Source organism: Podarcis raffonei, chromosome 1 (genome assembly GCF_027172205.1).
Source record: "Podarcis raffonei isolate rPodRaf1 chromosome 1, rPodRaf1.pri, whole genome shotgun sequence".
Taxonomy (NCBI): domain Eukaryota; kingdom Metazoa; phylum Chordata; class Lepidosauria; order Squamata; family Lacertidae; genus Podarcis; species Podarcis raffonei.
This window is the reverse complement of record NC_070602.1, coordinates 22,004,488-22,025,831: the sequence shown is the minus strand read 5'-3', so window position 1 is coordinate 22,025,831 and position 21,344 is coordinate 22,004,488. Positions and strand designations below refer to the sequence as shown.

The 21,344-nt window shown below is 41.9% G+C and overlaps 1 protein-coding gene across 2 annotated transcripts in view; it reads right to left on the bottom strand.

The window, feature by feature from the left end:
- Positions 1 to 21,344, bottom strand: part of BTBD7 (BTB domain containing 7) — a 76,887-nt gene that overhangs the window by 4,633 nt on the left and 50,910 nt on the right. For both annotated transcript variants that reach the window (XM_053376295.1, XM_053376304.1), the window contains 7 exons: positions 12,332 to 12,540; positions 10,826 to 10,901; positions 9,377 to 9,537; positions 8,991 to 9,134; positions 7,020 to 7,209; positions 3,372 to 3,550; positions 1,872 to 2,300 (listed from right to left, as the gene is read on the bottom strand). In XM_053376295.1, coding sequence (XP_053232270.1) covers positions 1,872 to 2,300; positions 3,372 to 3,550; positions 7,020 to 7,209; positions 8,991 to 9,134; positions 9,377 to 9,537; positions 10,826 to 10,901; positions 12,332 to 12,540 — 1,388 coding nt within the window. The remainder of the gene's footprint in view (positions 1 to 1,871; positions 2,301 to 3,371; positions 3,551 to 7,019; positions 7,210 to 8,990; positions 9,135 to 9,376; positions 9,538 to 10,825; positions 10,902 to 12,331; positions 12,541 to 21,344) is intronic.

The following is a 21,344-nucleotide window of genomic DNA, read 5'->3' as shown; positions in this document are numbered from 1 at the left end:
CAGATATGAAAATCAAGTTCTGTAAAAAAATTCTTCAGTGCAATTTGTTAGAAATTTAGGCTGCAATCCTATACGAAATTACTTGGGAGTCAATCCCACTGAACGGAATGGTGCTTGCTTCAGCATAAGAAACAGAATGTCAGCCCTTCTGATACAGAGCAAACACTCACCAGGCTGTTAATAGAGTAGACCTCTGCATGTTTCTTTTCCAAACACTATCAACTAAGTGCAAAATAAATCCATGGAAATAAACAATCCTGGTTAATCACCTCCCATTCCATTCCGTGTTTCTGATTTGACCAAAGCTATGGAGTCATCCGAGTTAAGCAATATTTAAACCTTCAGACTCCTGAAAGGGGACAATGCAGACTTTCAGCTGCAGGGTGCACAATGCACTCAGAAGGTCTAAACATGTAACGACAGATCATTTCCTTCTCCAAATGATTTAACAACAGCTGGATTCCAAGCCGGCTACCACAAACATGCAGCCACAGTCAGCCTTGTCCAATAAAATATTTATCTTGTTACACAGACCAAGCAAACAATATGGATTTAGCAGGAGGAAATGATCTAGACTAGTACACAGCTTTCTAAAGAATAATTACAAAGGAGACAATTCTTCAAGGAACGGACGGGAAGTGAATTTGACCTATTTCCATTATGGAAGACGAATTGTTAACTGAACAGATCCTACTTTCAGTGTCGGAAATTCACATTTTGCTCAAATGTTACCAGATTCAGCTGGCTAATGTATCAATGGCCTTTCTTTTCTAATTTGTTCCAGACCAGCCATTATTTTTGTCTTCAGTGTGTTTTATATAACAGCAACCAAAAGCCACTGCGACATATTTATAAAACAAGCCAGTTTTAAATGTTTATACTGGACACTGTATTTTCCTTGCTTACAGCTCAGGTTTGGTCTGTTTAAAACAAACAACAACAACAACTAGGCCTTAACCTTGACTCATTAAGCTATGCATTTTCTCTTAAGCCTATCCCATCTCTTTAGAACCTTCCCATGCATTATTCAGCTGAGCACAAGCTGATTTAAAAGTATGATCATGAAACAAAAATCCTCAGCTTTGGATGCCATCTATGCTGGTTTCCAAAGCTTGAAAAAACCTGATACGTGCCGTAGGAAAAATCGACTTCTGTCGTACCAGAGTTTTTTGTCCCTTGACATCTAAAGGGGGTTGGAAAAGAATGAAACCCTAAGAAGATGGTTTCTTTTAAAAAATAAATTATAAAAGGAGAGCAAGAACTCCTTTCATTACCATCTATGCTACTCTATCTTCCCCTTCCATTTAAACAAAGGGTGGATTCTTACTATGCAATTATTTGCTTTATTTTACGCATATGGGCACCGTGCATGGCAAATGCCAGAGGAAATGCATTACGCTGTTAGGGGAAAGGGCCACAGCTCAGCGGAAGAGCATGTGCTCTGTAGGCAGACGCTCCCGGGTTCAATCCTCAGCAGATCCAGGTAAGGTTGGGAGAGCCTTCCGTCTGAATCCCTGAAGAGCAGCTGCTGGTTAGTGTAGACAACACTGAGCTAGCCAGGCCAATGGTCTGAATGCTCCTGTGTTTATTACAAAGATATTCCCAACCGGATGGTTTGTTGGGCGAATTTGTAACCCACAAAACAAGACAGAGGCTGCATCATGGTTGCACGTGACCGCTATGGAATAACCCATGGGTAGACTTCCAGAAAACTACCTAGTTGCTCAGTGACAAAGCCGAAAGCCTTTTGTACCGGCAAATTCCAAACAGCTCCTGTAAACACAAAGGCCTGTTTGCTTCACCAGGGCAATGCATCACTCTACCTTAACATCCATGCATCTGGAGTTTGTGTATGTCTGTGGCATACTTACTACTTGCTTTTCAGCAGCCATCACAGCTGCTGCGGCAGCAACTGTTTGTCTTCCCAGTCCTGTAGTGTTAGTGCAATCGGGAGGTGTGGCTTTGACACCAGACAGGTAGATGGGAGGGGGGCCTTTCGGTGCTGTTCTGGCATGGAACAGGGAATGGTTGCAGGGGTAAGAAAAGGAACGCGAGGGGTGCTGGCTCTGGGCCCTTTGCTTCCAGCCGACTTTGAACTGATTGTGGATTGGAGTAGCCGGCGGATGGTAAGGAGGCGGGGGAGGGGGCAGCGGTGGATGGAAGGCCACAAAAGAGTCTAATTCTGTAAACATGGTTTCCGCTGTGGGCGTGCTGTTCACGCGACACCGCCCCGGCTGTCTCAAGGTCAAGAGCGGGCTTTCATCCCCAAAGTGCTCATCTGGAAAGAACTTGTGAGGATTCTGCAACAGTAAGAGAGAACACAAAGGAGGCTGAAAAATCCATAGGAATTTCTGCTACAAGGCCTGGGCATTGCTTACTCTGCATTATCTGACCCCGCCACGTGCGTGTGTCAATAAATAAATAAATAAATGTGCTTTTCTGGAGTCCTAGTCTTCAGCCCATATTGCAGCAGCAAAAAAAGTTAAGTTAGGCATCCTAATACATGACCACTTTTGCTAATGCAGCTGAATTCCTAAGCTACAGATCTTCCACGTCAGCAATCAGGTATGGAAATAGAGGTTTTACACTATATAATTATTTTGCAAGCAAAAATACACAACATGTCAGTTGCAATCATTCTGCAGCATATGGCCACAGTTTTGGAGAGTGCAAAAATATACTCGGCTGTGGTGCTCCTGTTCCGTTTTTAAACAGCACAAAACTCTTCTGTACAAATCTCTATTTTGCAGAGCACCACTGGGTGGCTCCCTCCATGATTTCTTTTTATAAAGTATGTTTTCTTAAAAACAAAAGCTCCCTCACTTTCTTGCTTGGAACAGCAATCTTCAGATTTTAACTTTTATTTCCCCCCCTCTCCAGCACCACATTTTTTTGTTTGGCAAGGTCAGGAAGAATGTTGATGTGACAATGCAGGCTTTAGACTGAGATTCTCAAGCTTGTTATCCTTTTGCAGGCCTGTGGCTTAAAAGTAGACTTACTATGATCAGCAGCAATTTGCATGCTGGGTGTGGGGTTTATTTTTCTGGGGCTAATTCATCTGGAACATCCAGGGCAGAGCAGCACCAAGCAGTACGAGGAATAATCTCCTGGCTTCTAATTAGACATGAGGAAATTTGGTGGGTGTCTGTCACCTAACCTAGCCTCCTCTTTCCTTGCCTAAAAATATAGCAGCAATGCTACCTAACATTCCCATTATCTCTTCCTCCACTCACGCCTAAACTGCTGCACACTTCATCTTAAAACAGGCTTACATATACAGTCCCGTTTTCAAATAAATCACCATCATCATGATAGCCGATCAACTTGAGGACGGCCAAGTGTCTGCTGAGGTTACGGTCCGTGCTTCATACCTGCAAGAGCTCAGCGGCAGAATCAGAAAGTCCAAATTCCCGCAGGACACGGATCTGAATCTCGTAGCTGACAGTGGCCCCTTCTCCACAGTTCAGAGCATAAGCTCTTTGCACCTGCTCGGTATGGCGGAGCTCCTGCAGCCGCTTGACCATCTCTTTCACAACAGGGAGACGAGGAACTGTAGAAACAGCAAGAGACAGAAAACCCAGGCTGAAATGACTTCCTTTGCTATTCGAATGAGCAGCAACTGATTCCATGGGCCAACAAGATAAGGCTTATAAGGAACTGAGCCAGGACTTGTTTGCGCTAAATAAAGCCAAGCAGAAAAGTGGGTTAGGAAGCGCAAGTGCAGCCAAGGACTTGGGATACTGAGCTCTGGTAGGTAAGGCAGGGCAGCAGGACCCTATCTCCTCCTCCAGCCCTGCGTGAACAATGAATAACTGATACTGAAGGAAAGGCACCCCACTTTCCTCTGCCTTGCATATCCCATGTTTGCTGAATTGTTGATGTGTCTTGTGAACTACCCGTTCGCAACCTGTTTTGTATTTTCATAGTAAGTGGGTGCCTGTTGTAAGCCGCTTTGTGCACATCTAACTGTGGAAAGGAGGCATATAAGTAAACTAAATCAACCAGCCAACCAATCATCTGGTTGGCCACTGTGAGTACAGGATGCTTGCTGTGCCTTTGGTTTAATTCAACAGGGCACTTCTTTCTTCCAATCTAGCTGCTGCGTTAGCCCAGCGAAAGCCTGACACCTTCCCTCTGCCTGCCAATATGCCCCAAGAGCCCTCTTTGCTCCTAGTCCTCTGACTTTGTCCTTCCATAATAATTTAGCATGCCCTTCTTTCAAGAGTATCTCCTCTCCTTCAGCAACCTCCCAGTTAACCCCTCCAGTCATTCTTGCCTTCTGTATGTACTACTTTCAAATGCTTGCTGAGAGGATGGGAATTATATTTGATGGTCGCAGCTTTCATTAAGACACATTTCCCCTCTACACACACAAACAGCCCTTGATAACTTATTCCTTAAAACACACCAGCGGCAGAAAAGCCATTTGCTTATAATGCTGATTTCATAGAATTGCAGAACTGTAGAATTGGAAAAGACCAAAAGGATAATCTAATCCAAACACCTGCAAAGCAGGAATCACAGCTCAAGAAGCCAGATGACCATCCAACATCTGTTTAAAGCAATGTTCTCTTTGCTTCTATGTCAGCGAGTTATCTTTGTGAATCCCGCTTATCATGTCCTTATCAAATGTTTTGATGCAGAGTATCTTAAAATCTCAAATTTACACTTCCTCCAGATGGAACCAGCCATCTCCAGATTGGTTTTCTTGGCACACACTTGATAGGTTGGGTTGAAGGCTGAAATCACAAGACCACTGGAGAACCAGTAATAACTTCAGAAATTTAAAAAATATTTTTTAAAAAAACAAACCATGCAACTTCTAAGCCAACAGAAGCTTGGGGAAATTCCACTCTTCTTAGAGAACTCATCTAATTTTGACTCTCCTCGGAAGAGATCACATGAAAAGTTACTTAGACACTCTATTAAGATGTCCCAGGAAAATTCTTGACAAGCTCTTATCAATGCTTTGAGGAGGAGCATTTCTGAACCCAGCAGAGACAAAGGGAATATTTATGGTTGCGGAATTAGAAATAAAAAGTAAAGTATTTGTGTATGCATTGTTTTATTTGTTTTAATCCCACACCACCTTCACCAAAAGCAAGAACAGAACCCAACAAGACATTGCGGATTGAAAAATATCCAGTTAAAATATATCAGAGAAGAAAGAAATTAAAATGACTATATAGCTGCCTATTTCCCAACCATGAAAAGTGAGTCTGGATTTACTGCACTGCCATCAAATATTCAAGTATAGGCTATGTCAACTGTCCAGGGGCAGGGAGATCTCTTGCTGGGGAGATGCTACTTAAATGTCTCTTTACAAGCCCTTGCTATTAAAAATTGACTCTGGGAGAATACAATGAAAAGAGCAAACTTCCAGACAGTCACCGAGAGCAGTTTCCCATAGGGCACATAGCAAATGGTTACAGAGGCCATGAATGACTGTGCTGCTAATTCATGAACAGAAAAGAAGGTTCCTGGCTGAAATTAATGACTTGAGCTATCTCTGTAATGTTTAAAAAACACATTCCAATGTTCCTTTGGAAAATAACTTTCCTCTTTCGACTAGCCTTCAAGGTGGAGATTTTTAATTCTAGTCAGTATCTAATGGAGTTGTTTTTCTCTGTGTAACTGTTTCAACTGGTTGTTTTTTAAATAAAAAATACACACACAATGGTTGTACACAGATTTGATTGTTTTGTAAAAATTGCTTCAATATGCATTTCATTTATGAATTGCTTCTAGGAAACAGCAGCAGCAACAACAACAAAAATAATAGAAAAAGACCAAGCAAGCTGCCCTAGGCCAGGTGTGGGAAACCTTTGCCCCTCAAGATGCTGCTGAACTACAACTCCCAACAGCCCCCATAAGCATGGTCAAAAAGGCCAGGGATGATTGAATCTGCAGCTCAGCAACCTCTGGAGGACCGAAGATTCCCCACACCTGCCCTGAGCAATAACCAGCCTATACAGCTTAGCTGACAGGTCATTTACCAGTTCTTTTTAGGTCCTATGTATTGTGGGGAAAGAGACATTGATCACAATGCAATAAATAAATGCAGCTGAAAATGGCATGAATTAAATTAAAGGAAGAAGGCCCCTCTATGCATTTTTTTGACATCATTAGAGCTCTTGAATGGTATCAACTACTGACCAGAAAATGTGTCTTCCTTTTTTTGACATAGCTCTCGTTTTAAGTGCTTTAAAGCGATTTGTAACTTTTAAGACACTTGATTCTGAGGACACACTTTATTGCAACATCAAAGCTGAAGCCAATTGACCAGGACAGTGCAGCTTCACTTCTTCACGTTAACAATCACTGCAGCACTTTTGATCTAAAGTGTTCTTTTGTTTTCATTTCCACTAGTTTCTTCCACCCTCCTGTAATTTAGCTGGCTGTGATTAAAAGCAATTTGCAGTCCATTTCAATTATTGTGTCAGATGCCAGGATCCAACTGGTATTCATGTATCTTTTATTCTACAAAGGTCTTATTCAGAAATGGATACCCTTGAAAGCAAAAAATCTTAAATCTGTCACTGATAAAACCTTGCAGGTCATGGGGATCAGTTATTTTATCATCACATTTTCAAAATCTATTTGTGCAACATATGTGGGATTTAGTTTGTTGTTGCTTTTTTAAGACTGGGCGCTTGGACAGACTAACAAGAATTCACAGATTCACACATCAAAGATTCACATATCAGCATGTTGACACCCCTCATCACAAAACACACCCACCCACCAGAACTGCTTTCCTGTTTTAGAAGTTAGAAACAAAAGCATGTTCATAATGTCAACACTATCAACAGGGCTCTGTTGGTTTCTAAACCTACACCACAGTCAAAATGCTCAGTTTCTTCCTTTGACAGCATGAGGACTAGGTTCTGAATAAGGTCCTGGACAGCATCTTCTCACTTGCTTGTGAAACTCTGATCATGCGGATTCTGAGATATTTAACAACATTTTTAAGATTGTTAACGATAAGCAATTTATTATGGATCAACTTACAAACTCACCTGGGATTTCATTGGCTACAACTGAAGGAGCGCTGGATTGGTTACTGTTTATTTGCTGGTGACTTATCATATGACAGCACTGCGGAACGGCATTGTTTACCATGTAGAGAGTATCTGGCACATTGGACATTCTAACCATCCGTAAACGAACCAGGTCAGTCTGTTCCACCATCATCTCATCTAGAACCGACTGAAACAACACAGGTTGAAACAAGAGAGTTTACTTAACATTTTCTCTGATTTCCTGTCAACATAAAACAATAAATGCCATCAGTGTGACACTGCATTATCTTCCTTTTCCAGATATGAAACACATAAAAATGACCTGACCATGTTCAGGAGCACATGTTCCCTTTAAAAACATCAAACATCGTGTTCTTTTCAGTCACTGATCCTCATCTGTGCTCATAACTTAATCAGAATAATGACATAAACTCCAAAAGCCTCAGCCCAGCACCAGTACTAAAAACAAATTAATAATAGTAATAAAAACGATCCACTTCTACTGCTGCAAAACTCCACACCTCATTCCCACTTGAGCAAAACCTGAAGCAGCTCTTAAGTACAAAGATTGCTGGAGGCTGCAATGCTTGCCTTTAACACATCTGAATACTTCTCTGTGAAAAGAAGAGGGGTGCACAATCATCTAAGGGTCTTTCTCAGTAATAGTCCCCCATTTGTGGAATGCCCTCCCTAGTGAACTGCATCTGCCTCCCTCATGTATTGAGTTTCAGGTGAATTTAAAAATATTCTAGTTTATACAGGCATTTGATGGCTGAAAGGTAATATTCCTGGCAAACCTGAAACCGCTGACTGAGAGGATATGATTGCTTTTAGCTGTTTTTATAATGTTTTTACTGATATTGTCATTGGTATGTTTGCCACCCTGGGCTACTTTGGGAGGAAAGGAGGGATATAAATCACCACCACTACCACCACCACCTACCGGTACATATAAGACCACAAGTAGCATGTTCATACAGTTGCTGCAGGAAAAGGGAACCCTAATTTCATTCTATGTGCCCCAGGAATAGCCCCCTTGTTGCTTCCAGCCCCTTTTTGTTCACCCATGAGTTTCCTAACATATAAACATGAGTCACAGCAAGTATGTCTTTTGTTTAGAAAGCAAATCTGAACTTCTGGCCCGGGAGAGAAAAACTCAGGGAAACCCAAAGAGGAAATGAAAAAGAATGTAAGCCCTTTCAATGTATGTACAAGGGGGCAGCATAACAGACATGGAAAAGAGAGCTGAAACCTTTTTCTGCTGGGGATAACTGCACTACTGTATCAGTGAGTTACAGAGATGGAAGGACTTTGTCTTCTGTTTGGCCAGATGCCCATATTCTCTGCAGGTGCAGGCAATGCAGTGCCTTCCAGATGTTGGACCACAACTCCCAGAACCAATGGCCAGGTTTTATGAGAGCTGTAGCCCACAACCTCTGGAAGGCACTGGAGTGCTTTTAGACACTCAGCTCTTTTTGAACACCATTTTGCATCCAGAGCATAAGGACGCGGGTGGCGCTGTGGTCTAAACCACAAAGCCTAGGGCTTGCCAATCAGAAGGTCGGCGGTTCGAATCCCCACAATGGGGTGAGCTCCCGTTGCTCAGTCCCTGCTCCTGCCCACCTAGCAGTTCGAAAGCACGTCAAAGTGCAAGTAGATAAACAGGTACCGCTCCAGCGGGAAGGTAAACAGCGTTTCCATGTGCTGCTCTGGTTTGCTAGAAGTGGCTTAGTCATGCTGGCCATATGACCCGGAAGCTGTACACTGGCTCCCTCGGCCAATAAAGCAAGATGAGCGCTGCAACCCCAGAGTCGTCCGTGACTGGACCTAACGGTCAGGGGTCCCTTTACCCTTTACCTATGCATCCAGAGCACCTTGTTCAGATGCATTACAAAGAAATGTTGTTAACTGTGAGGTGAGTTATGAGGCACACATTATCAGAACCTACTAAGTAGTAAGTCTTATTACCTTAGCCTCCTCCACATATGGTGAAAACAGCCTTGGCCTCACATAAATGCCCGCATTCTTTTGTCGCAGCCAAGCATTTGACTTTCCACCTTCCGCTGTCGGCAACATATCCGAAGGAGGAGTGCTGATGAGACCTCTCTTCATCTTTAACAGAAAAAGGTGGCATCTTACAAAAGAGTTCAGGAATGTTTACGTTCTTTGTAGACAATAAACCATTTGCAACATATATGGGCATGTTGGTGAATAACAACCAAGCCCGAATTAAGCTTTTTTCTACACCAAATTTGAAGGTCTGCAGTAAGAGTCATCTGCAACATCCTCAAAAACAAACAAGACATTTATCTGTGTGATATAATGCCCCACAGTGACCTTAAAGAGACACTCACAGAATCAGTCAGGACTTCACTGTTCATAGGCAAAATATGCTCAATACGGACAAACGGTAGGAGAGGAGAAAGGATCTCTTTCAGTTCCTCAATGTCAAGATCTCGCCTCTTTACACCTCGCTTGTTCACACTGTGAGCTGTGCCACTCAGCAAATTGGGCTCTGCAGGAGGGAAAATAAGCAGACAGTTCCACCTGAGCATTTTTAAAAAATCTATATCTCTTCTACAGCAAGGGATGAAAGCTAACGAGAGATTCCCATACGGTTTGATATAGCTGGCTTGTCTACCAGGATTTTAAAAAGCAAGGACACATATCTCACAGAAAGTCATCTATTGCAAAACTATTTTTCTATCTGACTGGGGTTGTTATTGAAGCTGCAGGTCCATTCTTTACAGCTTCTTCAGGGCTTTACATTTGCACATCATCCCAGGATTTTTAAAGAAACAACAGTCCTTTCCACAAAGGAAATCCTACCATGTGCTTAGGAAAAGAAAAGGAGTGCAAGTCAACAATGCATCTGTATCTGTCGTGTGCAGGGAGAGCCCTACCATAAGCCACTTGGCTCACGTTGCAGACTGGGAGGGGTGGCATACTGTGTGTCCCTGCTACCCTGTCCACCAATGCTGCCACTCTCTAACTTGTGATGCTTCCTCAGAGTGAGGAACTGTGGACACAGTTATACAAAGAGCACCTGTAACCTCTGCTTTGATTCCAATTACTATTTAAAACCCCCTAAAATGATTATAATTCTAAAGGTAATTTTAAATATCTTGCCACCGCTGCACCAAGGGAATAGTGACACAGACTCTGCTCTCTGAGCGACCACGCTCACAATGCCTTGCTTTGAGGAACTGGCTTTGATAAGAACAGTTTTATTCAAGTGGATTGCCTCATTCATCTGAGTGCAGCAGGCACCTTCCAGTGCTCTTATCTGAGCTGCTCCATCACCATCCATCAAAGTGAATGGAGGAGTTTTTATGGGCAGGGAAGCTCTATGTGAACACTCGCAAGGAATCTGCGAGATCGGGGCAAATGAGTTTAAGGCTCAAGATGCCAGAGAGATGTCATGAATTTCGGTACCGAGGCATAATCCATCAGGAACATCTCCCGAAATGGGGAAGAGATGCTAAAATAGAGACAGGAATGGCCATAAATAACTCAGTGGCAGAGCACATGTTCTGCATGCAGAACGGTCCAGACAGGTTCACTCTCTGGCATCTCCAGTGAAAAAGATGCCAAGTAAAAGAATTAGGAAATCTCTCTCAGATTCTGGAGAACTGCTGCCAGTTAGTGTGGACAAAGCTGGTAGTACAAATCTGGAAGCTTCATATTTATTATACATCTCTACAGTGAAGGATCCAGGGTTTGTTCAGCTTTTTAACTTACAGATATCAGTTTCTCTTTTAATTACCAGTTTAGATATGCCCATTAAGAAGTACCGTACTTACCTCGGTCTGCTATTCTTTTCATCAGCTGATGTTCACCCCATTTAACAAGATACTTCAGGACATCTTGCTCACTCGCCTATCAGAGAGACATTCAACAAATGAACATTGGAGCATCAATGAATTACACCCAACCAAATTGCTCAATGCAAACAGCATTTATTACTCTTGCTCACAACAAGAGGGACCTCTCAGAATTCTAGATAAACTGTATAAAAATGCAGCAAAAATATTATTCCTATAACACAGAAGAATTTATACGTGGGTGGTATACAACACCAAATTGTTCAATTTAAATTTAGACTTACAATTTGCAAAATGACAATTTTTGGAAAAATAAAGCAACAGATATCTTAAAGCATATCCTTGCTCATATCCTTAAGACTATAAACTTTTGCCAATAGGTACTGAAGATTATAAATAAGATTATACTGTTACCAAAAATTTCAACATCAAAATATGCTTCATGGGGTATCTGAAAGGCATAGTAAATGAGGAAGATCTGAAACATAAGATGATCACTAACCTTAGTCACTAACCTCAGTGATCCTAAGCCAAGACCACTACAGCTAGATTACACCATGCTAACACCATGAAGCTGATTCCGCCCCCCCCCCAATATTCTGAATGTGCCAAAGGACAGCAGGGAGGGAAAGGGCAAGAGGCTGTCTACTAAGACCAGTAAAGATTTGTGGGCCCCTAACTCTACTTTAAGACATGTGTGTGGAAATATTACTAGCAGTCTGCCTTTCTAATTAAGGATGCTCAGGTATTCTCTTCTGGCATAAGCTAGTTGTATGGACCAAAACAGTTTCCCACCCCCATGACACACCTAGAACCCAAATGTATTGAAAACTGCAATAGTAAGTAAGTAAGTAAGTAAGTAAGTAAGTAAGTAAGTAAGTAAAGCTCATTTGAGATGAGGTAACACACACTAATGGTGTTTCCTCCATTGATTAAATTGCAGAATGGGGCCGGGGGAGGGGGAGGGAGAGCGGGCACTGAGTAGTTGAAATCAAAGGGATTTTGTACAGCTCCTGCAAGAAAAGTGTTTAAATGATGAGCTAGATTTTCCCTTTTCTTCCCCAAGACATACATTTTTAGCGTGAGAACTACTATATAATTTCCATAAACCTCTGAACAGGCAAGGCAAAAATTAAACCAAGAAGAGTTTCAGTTAAAGTAATTTGCAACTGCTTCTAGACTATTATTAGGCTTTCAAGAAATAGTTTATACTGCCAGTTTGGGTTGGGTTATGTGCCAAGAAAGCAGAATAGTTTTCTTAATCACTACCTCTGCTAGAGGCTTGTGTGTACATATGCCAGAATAAAGAGAGAAAGAGTCCATTCTGTACACACACACACACGGCTCTCTCCCCCCCCCCCCAGCAGTTAAGATTGAAGATCAGCATGCTTCTGTTCTGTACTACTGGTAAGTGATTAACAAAACTGGGTTCAGGACATAATTGGGTACAATTTGACACACACAGAGAGAAGGAGAAATGATTACCTGTAAGTAGTCAGACTGGATGGCAGTTTGCAGGTGGTCTTTGCCGAGTTCATAAAAGACATCTGAAGTCATGACCTGTGTAAATTCCTCACAGAGGAAATGCAGTGCTTGGCGATGAACCCACTTGGAGCCGTACGGCTGAGAACTCCACTTGAGAATGGCAATAAAGGTGTCTAGTGAGATGCTCTCAGCGATAATATCCTCACAGCCTACAAAGAGCAGAACACCAAATACTGTTCAGTGAGGTTCAGCTCTTCAGGAAGGAACACTAAGTGCCACTGTGTATAGAACTACGCCTGCCTTTTAAGCAAGATTACAAAAGGATTTAACTACCAACATCTACTTAGTGTTTAACACAGTTGTGAATGGGGTACAAAATTTCAGCCTAAGAATCCAATTCATGGGATGTGTCGTCCTGTAGTGTAAATTATGTGGGCAGCAGTTCCCCAGCCTCTTGGCCAGAGGTCTTTATAACTAGAGATCCTTTTATTGAACTGAAACTGAATCTGGGCTACATACATTCAGAGACTGCACAGCGAATTATGGCTTCTTCATGTACACTTCAGAACTCTATGCTGTAAGTGCCACTTCTCTTTTAACAATAAATGTGTCTGCAGTTCACTTTACACTGAACTGAATTAAGCATTCAGTGTAAATTAAGTTACCTTCAGGTACTTGTGCTAAAGTGGCACATACCATGTGCAAAGAACTCAGAATTGCCTTAATTATTTTGTATAAAAGCTTAAAGCTTTGGTATTTTCTGCAATGAAGTCAAGTACCTATGTTGTCACAAACTGTTTTAAATGCTATTTCTGTCCAAACTTCAGTTAAACTTCTTAGAATTATGCTTAATCTAATTATTTGTTGTCAGTCCTGCAGTATCCTAATGGTAAACTTTAAGCATTTGAAAGCTTTTATTAAACACATATTTCAGCCACAAATAGTTTGTCAGACAATTGTTATTTGGAATTCACAGCTAAAGAAACATGATTACTATACATTCATTATGCATATACTTTAGATAACAGGGAATACTATTGAGAAGACCACATCATTTTCTTCAATTGCAGGCTTGAAAAGTGCCAATAATTTTGCAAATCAAAGCAGCTCAATCCTTTAAGTATTTTAAAGGACTCAATTGTGGGAAAAGCAGGGAGATCATGAATACCATACAGGAGATTGTTCAAAAGACACACAGAATATATTTATGAGAACAAGGCAGTATACTGTTTTATTTAATCCATTTGGGCTGGCGTATAATGAATTAAGAGGAATAGAAAGGCAGCACATTTTTAGCAAAATCACACACAGATTTTGCATAGAGAATGGTGTGCTCCAATAGAATGCAAATATTTTACACACATCAGTCAGAGTTTGAAAAAAAGAGTCAACATAAATGCTTACCCTCTAAAATTATTTATTAGCATATCAGTATCTATGTTAATCACACATGGCATATCAATTGCCTACAAGCCACCTCATTTTCAAAATCTTTCCAACAGATCATCAGAAGTCTAGCCAGCAAATTTATATTACAGTAGCCAAAGTCACAATGCTGCTTGTAAACACAAGGACTGCAGTAGGTTGTTATTTTCCTTCTTTCAAGAACCAATACAGTGGTACCTCAGGTTAAGTACTTAATTTGTTCCGGGGGTCCATTCTTAACCTGAAACTGTTCTTAACCTGAAGCACCACTTTAGCTAATGGGGCCTCCTGCTGCTGCGCCGCGCTGCCGGAGCCCGATTTCTGTTCTTATCCTGAAGCAAAGTTCTTAACCCGAGGTAATATTTCTGGGTTAGCAGAGTCTGTAACCTGAAGTGTATGTAACCTGAAGCGTACGTAACCCTAGGTACCACTGTATAGCATAGTCAAACCTTGGTTGTCGAACATAATCCATTCCGGAAGCCCGTTCGACTTTCGAAACGTTCAACAAATGAGGATCAAAGGGTAGTCAGCAAAGTCAATGGAGAAAAAAGAAAAAGAACTCCCTGGAAGCCAATTGGCTTCCAAAAATCGTTTGAAAACCGGAGCAGTTACTTCTGGGTTTTTGGCATTCAGGAGCCAAAATGCATGATAACGGAGGTGTTCGGGAGCCAAGGTTTAACTGTATACACCTTCAATGACTATGCCTCTACCAATGTACCTCTTATAGGTATCAATGAAGACAGTGGGATGCTTACAAACATGCTGGGCTTCAAAGTCAAATTCGAGTCCCATCCATCCGTCACAGAGATTATATTCTAGACAAGTTAAGCCACTGCACAACACAGAAATATGATAAGAGAATAGCAGGGTTTCAATGATAAAGAATCACATGACAGCTTGTCAAACTGTAGAAATGTTGATCTCACAGTCGGATCATTTCAGCATTAAGCTTGCTGACAACTCAAGGTTTCACCTGTTCAGTGGCGTAGCATTCGGGGGGGGGGCACAGGGAGCAGTTGCCCCAGGCACAAAATTGTTAGGGGTGCAAAATTTCAACACCCAGCGCTGCCTCAATACAGCTGCACACTTCCATCATCGGACTCCACTGAAAACGGTTTCTCCATGCGAACTAGGAAGTGACCTCTACAGACAATGGAATGACTCTTCTTATCTCTACAGCTGCAATCTCCTGATGCAAATACCATTAGGCAGTTCAATGTACACACGTACTCCATCCATTTCCCACCTCGCGCTCTCCCCACGGCCCTGGCAACCCACGCTACACCACTACACCTGCTACTTGCTTTTTCCAAACTACATCCAACCTATCCAACTTCTGCGTACAAACTGCCAGAACGAGCATACCTCATGATAAATATAGAATGATTTCTAATCCTCATAGATGGGCTGGAGCCTAAAAGAATATCCTGGGTCCACTAGACCAGTAGCCTTTAACCTTTTCAGACCTGGGACCTATCTTTAACACAAACATGCCTTATGGCATTTGTTTCTTAATTCTTTACCATGTATTTGCATGGTGGGAGTGCCACTGTTGTGACACCTTAGATCAGGGCATGACCCACCAGTTGAAGAACAATGGACTAGAGCAGAGTGACATTAGAATTTGCTAATTTCAGTTGACAAGGGCATGTTTACTGGTTGTGAAGCTCAATAGATCAACATAAGTTCTATAAATATGAAATCCCTTCAACTTTAAATTCTTATGATTATTATTTTTTGGCAGGGGAGAATCTGACAATAGTTGCATCTAATTTATTAACCCACAAATAATTAAAGTACTTCCCTCTTGCTACCTATAGAGCAGGCAAATCCTACTTCCAAGAGACAGCAATCTACTTCCACTATAAGAAACTAGCAGTGATCTACCCATTGGATTGTCCAGAATTGTTGAGCTTTTTGGGGGGAGGCTTCATCAAAGTTGTTGACCTTTCCTTTTTGGGGGGAGGAATGACCAGAGTTGCTGAGCTTTTGAGGGGAGGATGAGCCAAAGTTGTTCAGCTTTTGGGGAGGGAGGGTGATCAGGATCACGCAATCAACCATGACCACAGACACCCCACGGATCACAATCATCTGGTTGGACACCCCTGCTATAGAAGGAAGCTCAGCTCAAGGGAGCAAACTCATAAGGGGTCCACATCCTTTCTGCCCCCCAATGAAATATTTGAGAGTGCCAGCCCCCCACCAAGTTTATGGGCATTGCCATTGCCCCTCCTCTGTGAGAAAGTGCCTTGAAGGAACACTGCTGCCAGCCAGCACTCGTTCGCACACTCCCCAGCTCCCTCTCTCCCCTGCCCACCGCTGCTCTGTTGCCAGGCTTGGGGATGGGAAGTGATACCAATGGAGGCAAATGGACTGTCTGCAGGAGCAAATGATCAGGGTGGGGCTTACCTGCCCAGGCTCAATATTTTATTCAAGTTGCTATCTCTGGATCGTCTCCCATTTTCTCTGAAAAAGAGGCTCTTCAACTTTATTCTAAAATACTCATTTTTTAAAAAAAAATCCTAACCATGATGCATAAGGCCCAAGAAGCCACTATGACAAACTACACAACCCGCTCCTCCACTGTAACAGTCCTTTCGGCTTCAGGTGGGAAATATCAGAAAAGCTCTACTGGCAAGTGCGATACAAGACCAGCATGGCCCAGGAGGAGATTTGTGCTAGTATGTTTGAAGAACAGCTTAACGTTTCTAAACAAGGCAAATGAATTTTCATCAAAGGCACGATGCTGCATCTAATCTTGCATAAGGATTCTCTTTCTGCTTAATTCCACTGCAATTGTGTACAAGCTGGTTGTAAAACTGTCGTGTTTACAGGCAAATAACTCTCAAGGTCTTGAAGGAGACAGATGAAAAACATATATTTTTGGTCACAAGGAATGGAACAAACAGCTGGTCAAAAAGAGAAATCTTGCAACTGTTCTAAATATGTTTGTTTTGAAGTGATTAAAATGGGGTGGCAATTTCTCCTGTGCTAAAAAGCTGCTGAAGAAAAAGCCTCAAGAAAAAGCCTTTGCCCACAATCAATTGCTAACAGGGAAAAATCTGTACTAATGCAAAGCTACTAACCAGCTAATATGTTTTTAGTAACCAAGAATGTGTGGCAAGGCTCACGTTGACAATAACACCCAAAAAGGAAGATGCATGATAGATGAACCCCAATTCAGCATCCTGAGAACCTCAGCTTTGTTTCTTCTTAAGCATAAATTTCTAGATCTTATGGCTGTGATGGCAGGCTTGAATGCACTCACCCAATACGTGATGACTTATCAGGAGGTGGTGGGAAGAACTAGGTAGAGCCTTAAAAGTATCAGTGTCCATCAGAGCCCCTTCCCTCTCTCCATAGCCAGAGGAAACCAAATAGACTAGAGTATGCAAAATGAGCACAGGGAGGGAAGCCATTTATTTCACTTTTGTAATTTATACTGTCACATAATTTAAATATTTTAGCACATGCTTTGTACATCCTTGACAAACATTTGTTGCTAAAAGAAACTCAGTTTTTGAGGCTTTTGTTTTGCTAACAGAAGCCTCTATTATCCAATCATGAACTTAATGAACTCTGCTAGGAACAAATGTGCAATCTACAACCCTCGGAAAACAAAAGCAAAGGCGCCAATTTTAAATAATCAATCAGGACAGCACCCTTCATTTATGTATAATATCATGATATATCACATGACAGCAAATTCAAAACAGAGTAGACTTGTTTAGAACTCCAGTTACTGCAGACTTCAGCAACTGGCTTCTTTAACATGATATGCCTTCTAGCTATGCATGCAGTAATGACAGTGGTGAGGGAGAAAAGTTTATGTAGGTTGTTTTTTTTTAAAAAAAAGGTTAGCCCTTCACATGTACCTCTGAAGCATCTTGGTCATCTGCAAGATCCAGAAGTTGCTTTGATCTTTTTAAAACTCAGTAGAACACCTTTCCCACAGATGAGTTTTGCGAATGCAGTAATTCAAAATAGAATGCAACATACAAGAGACTGAGCTAGTTTACACATCACATGAAGCCAAAGCTCTTTAGCCACTAACAACTCATGGTTAGTGAGGGGAGAACTTAACCACAAGCCCGGGGTTGGACAAAAAGACCTGGGGAGAAGCAAAGTGGCTGTGAGTTCCTTTCCAATAACTTGAAAGTTCTCATATTCAAGTCGATAGACAATGGTTTCTGGGCCCAAAGTTGTTGTGTTTAAATTAGGCCTTAGCTTGAGAACTGTACTGCTGCATCTTGTATGAATAGGAGCCCTTTCTAAGAAAAGGATTCAGATTTTTAGTTCCTGCACAGCTTCCACGTGTATCACTCTTCTGGAATCACTGCAACAACACCCTTGTGGAGGAAAGGGTGTGACAGAGCAAGCCCTTAAGTTTCCAACAACACAATGATCACCACCCTCTTCATGAGCTAAATAGGGGGTGGGGAGAAGACCCAGGTAACTACCAACTGGTGAGCTTGATGTTTATACTGGAAAAGGTATGAGATAATTCAACAGTTGGTCTGTGACCCTTAGAAAAGGATGCTGTGTCTACTAAGAAATCCAGCATGGATTTCTCAAAAACAAGCTATGCCAGATGAATCTCATTTCTTTTTTTGGTGGCGTTACAAGCTTGGTGGATCAGGGAAATGCTGTGGACATGATGTATCTTGATTTTAGTCAGGTTTCTGACAGTCTTCCATGATATTCTCATGGAGAAGTAGGTAAAATGTGGGCTGGAACAAGGTAACTGTTATGTGGAGTTGTAGCTAGGTGAACCCAAATGTGCTCACTAATGGTTCCTCAGCATCCTGGAAAAAAGGGACAATTGAGGTGCCAAAGGGTTCTCTCCTGAGCTCATTGTTGTTCAACATATTTTATAAATGACATGGAGGATGGAATTAAAGGAGTGCTGCAGATAACAGATTGGAGAACTGAGCCCAAACTGACAAAATGAATTTCAATAGGGACAATGTAAGGTTCAACACATAGGGAAGAATAACCAGCTGCACAAATGTAAGATAGGAGAAAATGATCTAGGGGTCTTAGTAGACGACAAGCTTAACGTGAGTCAACAGTCTGTGAAGCAGCAGCAGCAGCAGCAAAAAACAAAACAAAACCCTAATACTATTCTAGGCTGCACCTACAGAAGTATAGTGTCCTGGTCAAGGGAAGTAATAGCACCACTCTATTCTGCCTTGGTCAAACCACACCTGGAGTACCGTGTCAAGTTCTGGGCACCCCAGTTTAGAAAGGAAATTGACAAGTTGGAACGTATGCAGAGGAGGGTGACCAAGATGATAAAGGGTCTGGAAACCAAGCTTTATGAGGAACTGTTGAGGGAGTTGGGTATGCTTAGCCTTGATAAGAGGAGGCTGAGAGAAGAGATGATACCAATCTTCAGATATCTCAAGGGCTGTCACATGGACGATGGAGGAAGCTTGTTTTCTCCTGCTCTGGAAAGCTGGACCTGAACCAATGGCTTCCAGTTACAAGAAAGGAGATTGCAACTAAACATCAGGAAGAACCTTCTGATAGCTGTTTGACAGTGGAATGAACTCCCTTGGAAAGTGGTGGACTCTCCTTCCTTGGAAGTTTTAAAGCAGAGGTTGGAAGGCCATCTGTCATGGATGCTTTAGCTAGGATTCCTGCATTGCAGGGGGTTGGACTAGACGACCCTCAGGGTCCCTTCTAACTCTTCAAGTCTATGATTCTATGGAAATGTTAAGAGTGGGCAGAAAAGAAGGCAGCAGAGTTAGCAAACAGGGACACAGTCTGTCAATGATCATTAGTATTTGTTTGAAGCCCTGCATTCCTAGAACACAAACAGGCTGCTGCAGGGGGAAAAAATAGGTCATTGCTTTCAAATTGCTTCCCTGCTGGAGTTCAATTTCTTTGAAATGTCAATTATAACTTGACTGTGTAACAGGCCAATCTTCCATTCTCACTGCATTAGTGTATTTACTGTATACCATATTTATTTCTGCATCTCAAAAGATAAGCAAACGATTAAAGCCAGCAACTGGCTTGAGACTAAGTGAATAAAGGAATAAACAGAAAAACAACTGCCTTGTGATATGTGTCCTTTGACTATTTCAGTATTCATGCTCCAGTGATCTACAACTTTGGCATATATCCATTGTTCTGAAGCCAGCACCATGATTCAGTCTATAAGCTTTTCTGCTCTGGGATATCTAACGTTGGATGTTTCAATCACGGTGAAATCCAGTGAGTTTTTGGGCACAGGATAATACATGCATGCAAATGAACATTTGAAATTGTTAATGCCTCAGAGGAAACAGATACAGCAGGAAAATCATGAAGAATGATTAATGCAAACAACATCAGAATACCAATTTTGAATTCATTTTAATGTTTGGAATACTAAAAAGAAACTTACTGCTTAGAAGTGGTGCAATGCAAATACTTCAAAAATTTATACAGACCATGTTACAAATATTTCCTCTCTGTGTCATCCAAGATGAGGCATAAGCTACTTACAGAAGCAGGGACTGTCAAAGAAACACTTTGCATGCGGTGGGAGGCTGGGATTTGGCACCTGAAGCTAACAAAGCAAAAGCCCACTCTGGAATATCATGATCTCAGGAGACGTTCTTTAGGATTTCTGCTAAGAAAGGAGGGGGCCAAACCATGGTGACAATCACTGCTGTACGTGTTTTTGACACATAGCCCATTTTACACGACAAGTTTGAATCATGGGCAGAGTTTCTTGCTGTGTTCCTCTGCGTTCAGCAATGCAGCACATACAGGGCTCTGCCAAAAGCAAGCGCAGACAAAACCTCACAGACGGTCAAAAGAAATTCCATTAACGTGGCACAATGCAAATATATTCCAGCTTGGGCAAAGCTACAGCCATGACCACTAAGTTCTGTGTGCTCTGTACACACACAAAACACACTTAAGCTTCTCAAATGGATACAATCATTTTTAGGCTGAAATCCTAAACATACTCATTGGGAAACCACTGGAAATTAATAGACTGTGTAAATAGTCTTATGATTTAGAGTGTTAATCAAAATGGACTTTAAGGCATTTATATGGTGCTGTATGCCTCTGAATACCAGTTACTGGGAATTGCAAGTGGGGAAGAGTGCTCTTGCACTCTGATCCTGCATGTGAGAGTCACATAGGCACATGACTGACCATTGTGAGAACAATATGCTGAACTAGATGGGCCTTTGGTCTAATCCAGAACGGGTCCATTCTTTTATAGACCTGAAGTTAGGGTTGCCATATTTCAAAAGGTGAAAATCTGGACACAACAAGTTGTTGAGTTTTTTTAGGGCAATCGCCCGATAGTCCCTCCACCACTGTTTGAGCCAGAGCCCAGGAGCCTGAACCAGAGTTGCACACACAATTTTTTTAAAAAAAAACAAGCAAACAAAAAATCCAGACTATTTGCTTTAAAATGCAAAATTCCCCCCCGGGATGGGGATGTAGGACCCCCAAAAGAGGACATGTCTGGGAATTCCTGGATGTAGTGCAGCTTCCCCATTAGAATCTATAGCTCGGGAAAGACTTCACTGAAATTGAAGCTGGAACCAGCTCTCTTTGGATTCAGCACAATATTCCT